The sequence below is a fragment of the Crotalus tigris genome, unplaced genomic scaffold (genome assembly GCF_016545835.1).
Source record: "Crotalus tigris isolate CLP2741 ecotype Arizona unplaced genomic scaffold, ASM1654583v1 scf7180000017588.1960692, whole genome shotgun sequence".
Lineage (NCBI taxonomy): Eukaryota > Metazoa > Chordata > Lepidosauria > Squamata > Viperidae > Crotalus > Crotalus tigris.
The window spans coordinates 1,357,359-1,373,637 of record NW_024096494.1 but is presented as its reverse complement, the minus strand read 5'-3'; the positions used below and the strand labels follow the sequence as shown (position 1 = coordinate 1,373,637).

Below are 16,279 nucleotides of genomic sequence, written 5' to 3'. Positions count from 1 at the left end.
TTCTTCATTGACTAGAAGGGAACATTCAGATGAATTGAACATATTTGTACCTATTTGTAGCTATTAGTAAATTATGAGAATGTAATATATTGTAGGAATATTTGCTATAATTGCACAATCCTTATCCAAGAGGTCAGTCCTATTTTTTCAAAGCACATGGATCAACATGCGTAATTGGTGCATAAGCTGGTTTAATTGTTGATAACCAACAGCACTTATTGTGCAGAGCCAATATGCTGTCCACAGATGTAGGCCTGCTGATAAGTAAGCATGTGGTAATGAGACTACCTCCTTTCCTGGTCTGTTTGTCTAGTTCTCCTCTGTCAAATGTTATTTGAAAAGTATTCATCACTAGGAATGAAACTGAAATACAGGCTAACCAGAAGTACTGCTAGTATGAAATGCATGTATTTGGTATTCTGGAAGCTGTGAATTTTCCCAGCAAGGTCAGTTTTGTATATTGGGAGTGCTTTTAGATCCATTTTGGTCATTAGATGAACATCTTGGAGGAGAAAGATTCAGAAAATATGGCATTAAGTCCACAGATTTTTTCCTGGTCTGAGGGTCTAGATTAGGAGATGAAGGGTAGAAGAAATCCCGTCTCTTCTGTAGATGCTGCATATTTTTTTCTTTTATTTATACCTTGCTATAATGGCTATATCCAGTTCCTTCCTGGTCTTCAAAATCCAGATTCAGTTTTGTCATTTCTAGCATGTCTTCCTCAAGGACAATCCAGTGAAGTTGTGACAAATGCTCAATACAATATTGATGGGAATGGCTCATTTTGATCATATCAGATTACTTTTTTATCATATTCTTTGCTTTTGAGTTGTTTGGGGCCCAGTTGAAAGTGGAGATGCACATCCAAAAAACCTTCCTGGTCTCGGAACCCCATTGTAGAAAAAATACTGCATTTTGTTTCTTCTTATCCATATTGTTGATTCAGTACAATTTGTGTTATGTCTGTTAGGAAGATACTTTCCAGAACTGTCCATTTGATACCTGCTCTGTTAACTTCTCTATCAGATCTTTTATCTTATGTGAAATAGTTTTCTCTGTGTGCTATTTTATTTTTGTTTAATACACAAGCACAATCATTCTTACCATAAACACACAGAGAATACTTATTTTTGTCACTGTGTTTAATTATTATTTCATTATGTTTTAAATTGCAGTGACTTTTACTTTAGTTTTTATTCGTTGACTGCCTTGTTTTTAATTTCTGATTCAAGTGCTTTTGGTTCTGGTGGGATTAACACATCTGAGAAATAAAATAATGAATTCACAGTGAATTGCTCCAGCATTATCCAGGGATATAGTAATTGATCTATTTCAGTTTTCTGTGGCAGCTGAGGGGATCCTTTTGACCAATCTTTTCAAATTACAGTTTATTGGTAATGATATCATTGCTTGGAAGATAGCTTTGATTCAAACTGATCAACTCTAAGTAAATATGAGTTGTCAAATGAGAAGTAAAATAAAATCCAGTTTTGTGACATATATTTTCAAGTAATACTTTTTCTTCCAAGGGAAGCAAATAGCTTTATGGATTACACTAAGAAAATGCCATTGAGGGGAAAATATTTAAACTCTTCCCCCGTTTTAGTCATAATACAGATTTCTTCTGCAACACACACACACACACACACACACACACACACACACACACACACAGAGAGAGAGAGAGAGAGAGAGAGAGAGAGAGAGAGAGAGAGAGAGAGAGAGAGAGAGATATTCCTGCCACAGATGGTAAGATTCAGATTTTGTGAAATGGCAGCTGTATAAATATGATGAATAAAAATAAATAAATTTATCTTTGAATTTAGTGATCCTTGTAGTATTTAAAGATCTAGTAGAAGTTCTTAATTTTCCATCTTGAATCAAATATATTTTCTGTAAAACAAGGCAAAAGCTGTATCACTCCTTTATCTAGTGAAGGCATAGAGAAAAGAGAATAGGTACATTTTTTTTCAAATATGACTCCTGCTAATAGGAACATTTTTCCTAAATTATTGAAGCTGATTCCCATTGTTTTACGTTTTTTATCGTCAGTTATTCTTTTCCAATGATAGTGGTATGCATTGTCTGAATATATTGGCTTAGTAGATGTTATTGTAATTTTACATTTTGTGACTTCTGTTCACTGTGAATTTTAACTGTATTGTTATTGGTTTTGAAGGTTGAAGTGTGGCAAATAACCTTGAGTAGTTTGGTATTAATGTTGTCCAATCTCACCTCTTCATTAATGTTTCCTCTTGTCTCCTGATACAGGTATGGCCTCCCATGTGCAAGTTTTCTCTCCTCATACTCTTCAGTCAAGTGCCTTCTGTAGCGTGAAGAAACTAAAAGTTGAACCAAGTTCTAACTGGGATATGACTGGGTACGGCACACATAGCAAAGTCTATAGTCAGAGCAAAAACGTGCAATCTTCTCAAGCGGCTGCTGCCATCAATGCCTCTCTCCAGATTCCAAACCCCAGCATCCCTTATGAGCAGACCATCATTTTCCCAGCCAGCACAGGGCACATTGTGGTAACATCCGCCAATAGCACCTCTGGTGTGGTTGCAGTATCTGGGCAGGCATTGGGCGGACCACACAACCTAATGCGTCGAAGCACTGTGAGCCTTTTGGATACCTACCAAAAATGTGGACTTAAACGGAAAAGTGAGGAAATTGAGAACACAAGCAGTGTTCAAATTATTGAAGAGCATCCACCCATGATTCAGAATAATGCCAGTGGGGCCACAGTAGCCACCACAACAACATCCACTGCCACATCCAAAAATAGTGGCTCCAACAGCGAAGGGGATTACCAGTTGGTGCAACATGAAGTGCTATGTTCCATGACCAACACATATGAAGTATTAGAATTTCTTGGCCGTGGTACTTTTGGACAAGTCGTGAAATGCTGGAAACGTGGCACCAATGAAATTGTGGCCATCAAGATTCTTAAAAACCATCCTTCTTATGCCAGGCAAGGTCAAATTGAAGTGAGCATCTTGGCTCGGTTAAGCACTGAAAGCGCAGACGATTACAACTTTGTCCGAGCCTATGAATGTTTCCAGCACAAGAACCACACCTGCTTGGTTTTTGAGATGTTAGAACAGAACTTGTATGATTTTTTAAAGCAAAACAAGTTCAGTCCGTTGCCCCTTAAGTATATCAGGCCAATATTACAGCAGGTAGCCACAGCTCTCATGAAATTGAAAAGCCTGGGTTTGATCCATGCTGACCTCAAGCCAGAAAATATCATGTTGGTGGATCCATCTCGGCAGCCCTATAGGGTCAAGGTTATTGACTTTGGTTCTGCTAGTCATGTGTCCAAAGCTGTGTGCTCAACTTACCTTCAGTCCAGATACTACAGGTAAGAAACCTCAGGCAAATGGATTAGGCTGCATTATTCCTTGAAAGCATTTAACCTTACTAATAAACAAATGGAATGCTATTTGATTCCTTCCACTTGATAGCTGCAATATGTATATCTTTGGTAATATGAAGTGGTGGTGAAGTAACATCAAACAGCATTAAGATAGCATAACTTTTTTTAGTATGCGACAGTGGTAGTGCAGAAAAATCTGATTTTCACCTCTAGCTCCATGTGGCACTTGGTACATTCTTCCATAGCAAAATTCTTATAGTGTAACATTTCATTGAATTGTGTTGTATATAAATTAATTTGGCTATAAGGTGCCAAAGGACTCTGTTGTTTTAGATCTAGCAGACTGACAAGTGCAGAAGTAATCAGTGAGGTGTATCTTCATTCTGGTAGATTTGATCAAAATATACCATGGATATGCTCACCAAGTCTCATAATTTAAATGCAACAGTTACTTTGCCTGTAAAAATTAGGTAATGCCAGTTATTATGAAGAACCTGGCAAGATGCATAGAAGACTGATAGAGCCATCTGTCAGTCCTTTTGCTCATTACTGTCTATTAAAATCCAGATTTCAAACCCTGGATGAAAGCAACTTTTCAGGATTGGTTAAGAGTTAACTCCAGAGTTTTGCATAGGGTTACAGCACCTGACCCTAACTTTGAAAAAGCCATCATCCTTCTTTTGCTTTTTAGAAACTGTTTATTAAATAAGGAGAGTCCCTTTTGCACAGGGATAAGAAGAATGTATATATTGCACTCAAACAGTTTCTGATGCCTAGTGATGTTTTAACAACAGTAACAAGTTAGAGATTTCCCTGCCTCTTGCTGCAATTATATTGCCCTGATACAGAAAGCATTGGGGGGGGGGGAAGCTGCTATGAATATTGTATGCATGCTCTGTTATGGTGCCAAAGATACATTTTTGAACTTTAATTCTTGAGGCTATCCTTTTGACCTAGCCACTATTTTGCTTGTGGTCCTCGTTGGTGGCCTTTGAAATTTAATTTTTATTTTATCTTTTTCAAAATACGAATCAGGACTGAAGTTCTATCCAAGTATGCTTCTTCTGTTAATAATATGACATTTTTAAAGATGGTAATTTACATGTTAGATAGAGGGGGGATTTGTGATCATTGGAATATTACCTGTGATATTTCAGATGCTGCCCAAGAGCACAGAAGAATTTGAAATTTAGGCATATATCTAGTATAAAACTAAAAAAAAAGTGTTTTGTTTTCTGGGAAAAAGTCATTGCAGTATTAGAGTGTTTTAGTCATGGCATCAGGGAAATCCCTAATTATGTCTGTGCAGTGTTTGCAAGCTTCTGACTTTGAGATCATCACACCATTTGTGCTAATTTCTCCACTGCAATTTATTTTAAGAAAAATATAAGGAAACTGAATTGGGCTACTAACAAAATCATAAGGAATATATCTATTATTGCAGCAGTGGGGGTCACAAGTAAAAAGCTGATGGCAGTGGGGGTCACAAGTAAAAAGCATTGTGGAACAAAGTCTCTTAACTAATAATACAGACTGGAAAATAATACAATTTATTTTTACATTGAATTTATTGCCAGTTCACTAGATGGTCAGTAAAAATTGCTTTCAGAAAATATACATTGCAGGTGAATGTTTTAAACATTGATTAAAAAAACATGATAATAATCAGTCCTACAAAATAAATATTGCTTTTTAAAAAAATATTTTGTTTGTGATAATTAAATCCTGGCTTGGTTGACAATATTTTGAAGAAAATGTTTAGAGTTGCTCCTGAACTGGCAGAAGGGATGATCGGGCAAGGCCAGATTCTTTTCTGTACCCTTCAAGGTAGAATATCTTTGCAAACAGTCTAAATGACATGTTGGTGGGATACTATAATTTACTGTCATTAACCATCAGAGATGGAATCTTTCCTGTTACTTAAAAATTTGTTCCTAACAAATGGGAAGCCAGGTGGTTTCCAAGAAGCCTTAGAATGTACCTTTAAACATTTTAATTAACTAAGTTTCCTTGTAGCTTTATTCCTTCTTGTTAGCACATTCAGGCCTTAAAGGTACAGTAATTGGGGCAGGGAGGAAAGGCTGAACAATAATCTGCTGATGAAAGAACTTGCACCATTTCCTGTTTCATTGTTCAGCACTAGGAACAAAAGAGCCATTACTCAGATATGCAGTATGACCTTGCTCTCTCAAATGACTTTGCCCAAATGTAGCCATCTTGGCCTATATGGGACTGACTGAACCAGGATTTAATACAATAAGTATTTGCCTTAAAAATAGGCAATGATGTGGTTTGTATGGTGAATCTCTGCTAAATGATCATGGAAAATTTGCAGCTGGAAGAGGATCTTGCAGAAACATGAGAAACAACAGTGTGTACACTGTCTTCTTTTTTTAAAAAAAAAAGCTTTGATTTTTTTTGAGGCATCAAGGTCATCTCCTTCCTCATTATGTATCCAAAATTATTAAAGTTTTAGCTTAAATTATACTTAGATTCTTAGATTTTGCAATAAATACATATAAATTCTGCATTTAATCACCCCTAAAAGATCTTAAAATAGCTTGATGGAGAAAGGGCCAATGCAGGCTTACTGTTAGGGGATTGCTGGCAAATGAAATATAATCATGAAATAGAAGCTGAATTCATTGGTAATTTTGCTATTAGCAATTTATAGACTTCTAGAATCATCAAATTAAGGCCAAGGACAGATCATTTCAGCAATATAGCTCATTGCCTAGGACAGAGCACATATATAAAACTATGGATTCCCAAATTGAGGCCTAAAATTCACCACAAAAGGGCCTACAATTTATGTCCTAATTTTATAAGATTTTTAAATAAGCTAATCCCCAAGTGATTCTTTTGTACATTTGGCAGTAATATAGCGAGGTGACGTCCTCTACTGAATGAGCAAAAGGGAGAACAAGGAGGGCACTTACATCACTCCAGAATCAGCTTCAAATCAGACTGAAGATTCACTAACATCTGTATGATAAATGAGATGTTTACTTTTTGAGTAGTTGTAGCGTGTTTGATATTTCAGTAAAATGAATCTTGTTTTAACATCTGTAACTCTCTGGAGCTTACAAGAGATTAGCTTCTCTATTAGCAGAAACCTCACTCTCATTCCAGCTCCTAGATTCCAGCCTTTTTAGCAGATCTTTCAAAATGATTTGATGGTTTCATCCCCATCCCCACAGAGGAACCTATTTGTTTGTTTCTTTGTTTGTTTGTTGATTGATTGATTGCATATAACAAGAGGGAGAACTCAGAGGGCACTTACATCATTCCAGAATCAGCTTCAAATCAGACTGAGGATTCACTAACATCTGTGTTTGATGAATGAGATGTTTACTTTTAGAGCCAGTTGGTGTCAACACAGACTTGAAGACACATACACTACACAAAGACAACTAGAGAGACATGCAGAAGATGATGTAAGGATGTGGATAAAGAGAAGATTTGTATTTTATTTTTTTACCCCAGAACTTGTCACAGCTTTGTTCCTTTTTCTCAACATTTTGCGGTTGGCAGAAGTTGCAGACAATTCTGAATCATTCTCAAGCTGCTTTTGAGAGATTGACAAGTTAAACTGGTATTGGTGTGGTAGTGTCCAGAGACAAGAAAATTCCCTGATCATAATTGCTTTTGTTCCCATTTATTGCTGGCTTTGGCTCTGTCGAGTCTGGTATGTAGTGCCTTTACAGGCACTGAAAATAAAGCTCTTAAATCAATAGAATTTATAGTACAGTACACCTTGTTGAGTTAGGTGAGCTAAGGATCTAATTCAGTGCTGGAGCATATTATAGAATATTATTTCAGGTACACTAGTAGACCAGCATTTATCTATGTCCGAAGTAAACATTGCTGAGAGTTTTAACAAATCTAGAGGAAGTCCAGGTTGGGAATGCTATTGTAAACATAGCTCCTCAAGGATGTGCTAATTAGTCAAAGCTATTTATACAACTGTGACTGTGTTAAAAAAAACAGACTATATTTTCAGGATGAATATCTGTTTCACAGGTAAAAAGTCTTAGATTAAATTTCTAGCATGTCTAGATTAAAAAAAAAAAAAGAAAAGTTTAGTAGGTGTAAGAGGGACTTCAGCTTGGATTTTGAAGAGTATCTTCTTTCTCAGAAACCTTTCCTTTAGTGAAACATTGAGTTAGATGGGCATTTCCCCCCCTTTCAGTTGTATCCAGTTCTCAGAGACTGTGTAGGAGCCTGAGGGAGGGGTCAAATGCATCATCAGTCATGAGTTCCTTCACGCCCACAAGAGATCTAAGTCCAGCCCACCTTGAATTCCTTCCACTCTTATCTATAGCCAATTTCCTTTGGCTGTCAGTAGTTCAGATTCTTGTAGAGAGCTTGCAATAAATCTTTATATCCATTTGAACTGCCTGGATCTCCTGATTTCTCTGGTGTTTGACAGACTATTTGGACAAGTCTCTGCAGTTTGGCAAGGTTTTTCAGAAGTGGTTTGCCATTTCCTCCTTCCTAAGGATGAGAGAAAGTGACTGACTCAAAGGTCATCCAGCTGTGCCTAAAGTGGGATTAGGACTCATGGTCTACCCTGATACCATCATACTTTTACTTTGAAAAAAGTAAAATTCAAAGATTTCATCACAAATTATGACCGAGAATCAATAATCCATATTCCAACTGATTATTTGAATTACTTGATACAAAGAAGAGAAATGAACTTTTTGCTACAAATCTATTGTAAGATATCTTGGTGATTTTAAAACCATCTACAATTATAGAAATATATAATTTTCTCCTTTTCCTCTTCTACAGTACTTTGTTTTTAAAATGCAAATGTTATTTGAATTTTAAAGGACTTCCTGCTTCGATTTCCAGGATCTTACTTTCCGTAAAACTTCCCTTTGAAGCTTTGATTAGGATAGCAGAATAGAGGCATTTGGGAGGGAACATTTTAGGGTTTCTGATGTGAGAAAAAGATTGGGTTAAAATATTGTTTGAAGTCATGAATTAGTAGTAGTAAACAAAAGTCAATTTCGCCCCACTCTGGTTTCTCAAGTAAAAAAAAAATAAAAAGTAACAATGCATAATTTTCTTTCTTAACAACAAAAATAAGTGGAATATTTTTTGTAAAGTGAGATTTTAGAAATTGAATCGAATGGCCAAGGGAACACAGAAAAGCAGGACATTCTTAGCTACTTTTGGTATATAATATTGGGAGAGGGATTTTTTTCCTGGTGGAGTGAGACAACTTTTGAACTTTCTCTGCCTCAGATGCAGAGGAAATGAAGTAAAGATTTGGTGCTCTGCATCTTGATTTGTAAGTTAGGGTAGAGACAAGATTTGGGCACGCTCTTCCCAAAGCCTATTTTAGCGTTCTCTTTACTTTCTTTATTATTTACTTTATTCTGTACTTTCTTTATTGAGGCAAAAGCTTTGAATATTTCTATCCAAACCATGCGATTAACTACTGATTTATTTTCTATTTGGGTACATTAATTTCTTTCCTCCCCTAAATTCCTTGTAATTTCCAACCTATAGTTGAATTTATAACTGTAAAGGTCCTTGACTATGTTTTTCCCAGGTATAAAATGGAATTTGTGCTGTAGTTAGTTCTCTAGTGAAATGGTCAAAATAGTTCTGACCATCAACACAAAACAATTTTTTTAAGAGCAAGAGCAGTACTGGAGAACTAGGCTCTCCTTCCTCTGTATAATGTTTATAATTTTATAATCCTCATGTCACTCTATATCAGCTTCAGTGGTTTAGTTTTTCCTTTCCCCAAAGATGGCATAATACTGCTTTCTGTGGCTTTCTGAGGTCTGATTCTTCCTCTGCCCTCTCTTTAGATGATTGTTGAAATGTTTTCAGGTAGCAACTCTGAACAGTCCATCTTCACTTGTGGTTAAGTTTTCACTGATTATACACTGAAGTGGTTCAAACAAACAACATCGAATTTGGAGGCAGATGTATTGCAAAGAGCATTTGGTTTTTGTAGGAAACACATGCTATATTTGGAAAAGCTCCTTATACTTTGCTTTCCTTGATGGTATACCTGGCTGCATGAATTTTGCTGGTTTGTAAGCGACTTGAACTAGAATTTCTAGTGCTTTAAAGCAGCAACTTTTTCAGATGATGGGCACCATTACATGATGTCACACAATGTCACTCAAGGCAATCTTCAACTTCTCTCCAGGAGACTAAAGAACCAGTTTAACAGGCAGACAAGAAACTTATGATAAGAAATGTATTAAAGAAAATCTGAGAAGCCATTATGAAAGAATCCCAATAACTAGTGTGTAATAAAAGTGAGCTCTCTCTACATATAAACCCAAGTTCAAATACTTCTGCCTCTTCCTGTTTGCTAAATGATGTAATGGGTGGGGTAGTTCTATTTGTCAGGAGCCCAGTTTCCATCTGTTTCTTATTTTGGTAATGATTAGAGCTGATTTCTTCTAACAATAGGAGAATTAACTGCGAATTCTCTGTGAGTGGTACCCCCACAGTAAATAAATAAATTTTTAAAAGTAGCAATGGTCAAAAAAAATTCATGTAAATTTCATATGAAATCAGAATTAGCAATCATGAAAGTTTGGTCATTGAATTTCAAAATTTTATCTTTAAAAACAAAACCAAAGTAAGATTCTTGAGCACCATCTAGTGGCATTATTTAGCACTTGTGGGGTTCTGCCATCTTTTCCATGGCCTTGCCTCTGAATTAGTTGCAAATAGACTGGTTGAGGGTTAATGAAGGCGTACTGACCAAAAAATATAGAGTGGTGCAGAAGCTCAGCCAGAAGGGCTTAAGGTTATATAGTGACTCTCTGATGGTAGCAGTTCTAGAGACTCATCCATGAGCCCCATGTTGCAGTTCTACTAATAAAGCGAGGTAGGATAGATTATAAGAAAATGTCTTACAGTTGCCTTTTGATGTGATGATTAGTTTCCCCATCTTGTGGCCTTCTAGTTGTGTTGAGACTACAGCTCGTAGAATTCAAAGCTAAGGAAGAACCGCCATGAAGAGTGTAGATTTTATGTAACTTCCTGGTTGCTATAAGCATGGACAAGGAGTAGCACTAGGACAGTGGTTCTCAACCTGGGGGTCAGGACTCTATTTGGGGTCGAACGACCATTTCACGGGGGTCGCCAAACAACGCAGTCCGCCATTTTTTCCCCCTTTTCCTTAGTTGAGCTACTCCCTTTTATTCTATTGGCTTTTGAAAGCCAATAGAATAGACTCTCTTGAATAGAGTCTAATTCTATTGGCTTTCAAAAGCCAATAAGAATTGTCCAGGCTGTCTCTGCCCTGCTGAGCCCGCCAAAAGTCCCATTCTGCAAATGGTGCTGCACCAGTTGAGTAGTCCTCGACTTACGACCAGTTGAGTAGTCTTCGACTTACAACTGGTTGGGGATCGCGGCATTAAAAAGGTCAAGAACCACTGCACTAGGAGGTACAAATCTTGTACCTTTGTATGGGTGGTGTAGAGGAAACCGACCACTCAGACTAAACTTGCAGAAAAGATTATAGAAAAAAAGAAAGATTTTCAGTTCCAGGACAATGAAATCAATCATTCAGAGAGGTGGTGAGCTGGACTGCATCTCTCTGAAATGCTTTAATTTGGATTCTGTAGCTGAAAAGAGGAATGGACTCTGTGGTGTAAACCAGGGTCCCCAATTCCCGGTCCATGGCATGCCAGCAGCCGGACTGCACAAACAAGCAAAGCCCCATCCACGGGATACAGGCAGCATGCAAAACCAGACCCCCTCTGGTCCGCGGAAAAATCTTTCCCCATGGAACTGGTCCCTGGTGCCTAAAAGGTTTGGGCCACTATGTAAATGGTGGTATAAACCAACTCAATTCTAGTGGAAAACAAAAGGAAGAAACTATTAAGTATTTAAGTCCCATTCCTCATATGTTCTTTTTTATTTTGGTTTTTCAAAGATGAACCTTTGAAGGTAGGGTGGGAGGAAGAAGGAAAAGAAGAGACAACATCTTGGCAAGATATTTCCTGATTGCCAATTCTCTCAGCTGACTGCTGCTAAGAGACTCAAATCATCAAGCCGAGGGGTAAATGTTATGCTTCACTGTAAAATTAATAAAGACAAAATCAGATGAAACAGATTTTTAGCAAAGGAATATGTAGGTAGGAGAGAGCTTCTATATTTATTTCTATTCCTCAGAGACGTTTTTTCCTAGTTGCTAAAACACAGAGGTAATTATTTTCAAGAACAGACTAGATACAAATCTGTTAGGCAAAATATGTACTACTTAGAAAATGTTACCTCCTAGTAGCATGTTCCTGTATATTTATTATGTATATTATTTATATTATCAATAATAAAAATATGAAAATGATGTGATCCAAATAGCTTAAAATCTAGAAAAATTCATGATGACTACAAATGGGGTATTTTTTTTTCTTTCTCGTTAAGGTTGTCATTTATTATCATAATTGCTGAAAACTTCATATTGTCATCAATAGTAGCACCTTATTATTATATAAAAGTGATACATAACTCATAAATTAAACCCGTGCTCTCAGCAGACTGTAGTTTAAATTTGAAACTTTATTTTAATGAAGTGACTAAAGATAACATCACCAATCAACAGCTGTCGTGTTGAGCCATGTAAAAACTGAGTCATGCTTTTATGATCATCAGAAACATAAAAAATACAGAGATAAATGCAGATTTAGCCAAGATAAGACTGCATCAATACTGAACAATATAAGAAAGGCAAGATCCAGGAAGAGTCAGCATTACTTCTTAGTAGTGTCCAGGAAATTATAAAACTTAAGATTTTCTTCAGGAAACAGAAAGGCTAAACCTAACAAGGAGAATATATGGAGCCCAAACTATGACAGAAAAGTTTTAAAGATGAAAATAAAGAAACAGAAACATATGTTAAAAAGTCTGAAGGAGAACTGTAACAAGTTTTTAGGTACATTCAAAGCAGGAAATTAGCCAGGAAGTGATTAGTTAGATTCTTAGGACTGAAAAGGATCTTCAGTGGATACGGAGGATGGACAGAAGTGAATGAATTATCTGCATATTTTAGTTTTGTGGGACGCAGTGAAGACCTGGCTAGGATAGTGATTGAACTAGGAAGTTAATAGCTGGTGGGAATGTTTGCTTTGTTTCTGTTGGTTATTGAGAACTACCTATGTTTACTATGTGAGATAGGAAGCCATATAATTCCTTCAAATAAATTAATATCTTTACAGATTGCTTTTAATAAACCAGTTATTCTGGCTTATAATTACATGCAAACACAGTTTGGGTCTTTGTTACTACATACTCTACATCCTATTATTTCTACATACCAAGGATAGGGGCAGTTTTCTAGTACTTATTTGTCCCTAATTGATTATTGACCTACTTTGGAATGCAGGAAATAGCTGGCCAGAACATTGTCAATCATTAGGTTTCTGTTTATGAAGGCGAGCAGAAAAAAAATAGTTTTTTCACCCAACTTAGAAAACTATTTGCTACAAAATATGGCCACTGTTTCAATTGGCTCTAAAAGTATTTAAGTATATTGATGGAAGGCATGATTGGTGTGTGTGTGTGTGTGTGTGTGTGTGTGTGTAGAAACTCCACTGCTTGACAATTTGAGGCTCTCAGCTCAAATATTGCCTTGCATTTAGCAATGTGAAACAGTATAAGACTTTTGGTTCAAACTGTGTTTTCCCCCTCCCTCTGGACACTGAGGTAGAGTTGTGTGATGCCATTTAGGAGGATGTGAAGATTCATATGTTTTATGCATAGCAAAATAAAATCATTTATAGGGAGAGATTTGCTTCATTAACTATTGAAATACACCTATGGCAAGAGGACGTTAATTTACAAAGAAAAATGATGATATTGGAATCATTCCTTGAAGAGGGGGTTCTACAATAAAAGACCCACCATGAGTTTGATGCAATTATGGCACATTTTGTGAAGAGCTTCTTCCCTGGAATTTAGGACAAAGTTGTCAATTCATAAAACGGCATATACACCTTATAATTGAAATGTTCTTGTCAGACAGAAGAAGGCAGGAGCCAGGATAGAGTTCAAAAGCACTGTGAGTTTATTCTATATACAGTCTGTGCAAGAATCTGATCTATTAATGGTCAAGACAAATTGGTGGCAGATAACAGTCAATGGACCTCAAGGGTGGCTGGACTTAGGTCTCTTCCAGGGGTGTTGAGACTCCATACTGATGATGTATTTGATCCCACCCTCAGGTTCAGCCTGGTCATCTTCGACAGTTCTTCCCAATTGTAGAAATAAAATTCTAAACAACATGTTTTTATAAATTGTAAGAGAGCAATCATCCTGTGTTTGCAATTCCAATTTTATAATGTATAATTTGTGTTACCTGCATTTATTTCCCTACCTTTACCTTCTCAGACGGCCCCACTATGGCAGAACAGCCTACTTCTATTCACATATAAGTTTCTAAAAGCTAGAACTTCATGAAGGAGGATAAACCACCAAATAATTGTGAGACTTAGTAAGCAGGCATGGTAGGACAATGGTGTTTTGTTCACCTTGACCAGTGATTGAGAGTAAATGCTTCTGTGTTCCTTTAGCAATTGCAAGAACTGGTTATTTTTTTAGTAACACTCACTTGTTTATTATCTTAAACATGACATAGGAGATGCCTGGGATACAAGTGTGAGAATTTCTTAGCTTCCCAATACAGGTGGGTAAGAATGAATAAGTTTGCAAAATGCCTCCATTGTAAGCCACAGAAATAGAAGACCTAGCTTTTTAATTTGCATTATATTTTTAAAGCACATGCTGGAAAGTAGCCTGTTGTATAAAAAGATTGCAAGCTGTGTTTACTGTAAGAGAAGAAGAATGCATAGCAAAAGCAGAATGTGGGAAATAACAGCTCATTATTGCTGGGACAACAGTATTACATACATATGAAAAAGGATGAAGTAATCAGGACTTTCCTGTGGCGCAAGGAAATTATGAGAAATGACTGGAATCTGTTCGTTTGGGAAGAAATGAATAAACTAACTGAGCTTGCTATGAGTAGGGTCCAACAAGGGGAGGAATGCCATCTGTTCTTCAGTTTTTTAATAGACTGTTCCTATTTCAGGAACTCTGTCCACAAAACAAAGAAAATGCTATTGTGTACAGAATTGTCCATTTTGTCTATGAATAAGTGTACCATGATTTCAATTAATCCTGTCTTCTGTTTTTAATGTATGAGCTGTGAGGGTGGGAATTCAGAGTCTCCAAAATAAGGGTTGTAATACATACTTCTGAGAAAAAAAAGGATACTAGTAATCTTTGCTTTATATAACTATTACACATAGCCTTATTTTGAATCAGCTGCTAGATGATGTAATGCCCAAAGCAATACTGGTTTGTTTTTTAGCCATAATTATAATTAATACTTACTCCTAATACTAATGGGTATAGTGGGGTTATTTATAGTAAATCCCTCCATACTCTCACCTTTCTCAACCTGAGGTTCTCCAGTTCTGCTCAAATCCTGCAGAATTTCCAACCAGCCTGACCATTAGCTATTGGAAAGTATCATGATGTAAAGACCCCCATTTCCTTCCTTCCTGCCCCCCAACCCCATGGAAGCTTTTGCTTGATACCCAGAGATGAAGGGATCCCAATAGAACATTGGTTTTCCCTAGCTCTCATCTCATGAGCAAATGCTTTCAGACAAGTATATCAAGCTTGCGGATTCCTCCCTTAGTGTCATCCATTCCTTATTGCAATCCATTTGATCAAGGACCAAACTCATTGACTAAGCTTACAACATACATTAAGCTTTAATATGAATTGTTGGTTTTGGCTTAATGTGTACTGAAATTATATTTTTAGTTGAAAGTGTCAGTGAAATTATGTATTTATGGGACAAACAGCTTGACAGCATTGTTTTTTCAGCGAAAGCTATTAGGTACTCACTACTGCACCATCTTTTATTTTTTATAATAAAGATGGTAATTAATTGTATGATTTTCATATTTAGGTTTTTGTTTAAACACTTTTTATCTTTTAAACTGTCAAGAGTCATAGAATCATGGAATAATCATAAGCTTGGGAGAGTTTTTGGAGGTTTTGTAGTCTGTCTTCAAAGACAGGATTCCTTATGACATTCAGACAAATGGCAGTCTGTATCTTATTTGAACACCCATACACCTGGAATATCTTACCTTGTTGTTGTTGTTTTTTAAAAAAATGGACAGGTTGAAGCAGCCATAATCATGGCATGATCCCATCTCAGAGAAACAAACAAGCAAGAACATTAAAATATTGAAGTCTCAGGAGATTACAGTTAAAACCTGTCTGCCTTTTCTTCAATCTAATCTTTATATTCCCAACCCTCTATGGCAGGCATGTCAAACTGCCAGCCCATGGGCTGGATGCATCACGCTGAAACAGCACCCACCCCATTGCCGGCAATGGGAAAAGTCGCAATATGTCATGTGACATCATGTGGCATCACAAGTTTGACATGCCTGCTCTATGGCAATAGCCAACTGAATGTCTTTGGGAGTTCATAGAAGATCATTTAAACAAAACAAAACTTCTGCTTGTTGATTTTCAGGAACAACTTTTTGATGGTGTGTTATCTAGATCCAGAGGGCACATAATAATTATGCTTGTAGCACAATTATTTTAGAATTGGAAGCTTTAACCACTGAGTCTAACTCTCAGTGCATTGTTGGAATTTTCCTTTGTGTAAGTTGAGATCTTTAGTCTGCTTTCTTCATAAATGTACTTAAGTTACCATTAGCATGTTTTTTAGCAACATGTTCCAACTCTTATTATTCTGTTATGTTTACATTCTGGGTGAGTTCCACCATAACATCTTGGGATAATATATGCACACCCAGCACTTTGTTTCACCTGAGTACTGGTTAATAAATCAGGTTATTTAATAAGAGCTACATTCAGGAT

At 36.6% G+C, this 16,279-nt stretch overlaps 1 protein-coding gene across 4 annotated transcripts in view; it reads left to right on the top strand.

Annotated features, from left to right (window-relative positions):
- The window catches only part of HIPK2 (homeodomain interacting protein kinase 2), a 169,558-nt gene that overhangs the window by 76,614 nt on the left and 76,665 nt on the right, over positions 1–16,279 (top strand). For all 4 annotated transcript variants that reach the window (XM_039362397.1, XM_039362381.1, XM_039362390.1 and 1 more), the window contains exon 2: positions 2,272–3,364. In XM_039362397.1, coding sequence (XP_039218331.1) covers positions 2,272–3,364 — 1,093 coding nt within the window. The remainder of the gene's footprint in view (positions 1–2,271; positions 3,365–16,279) is intronic.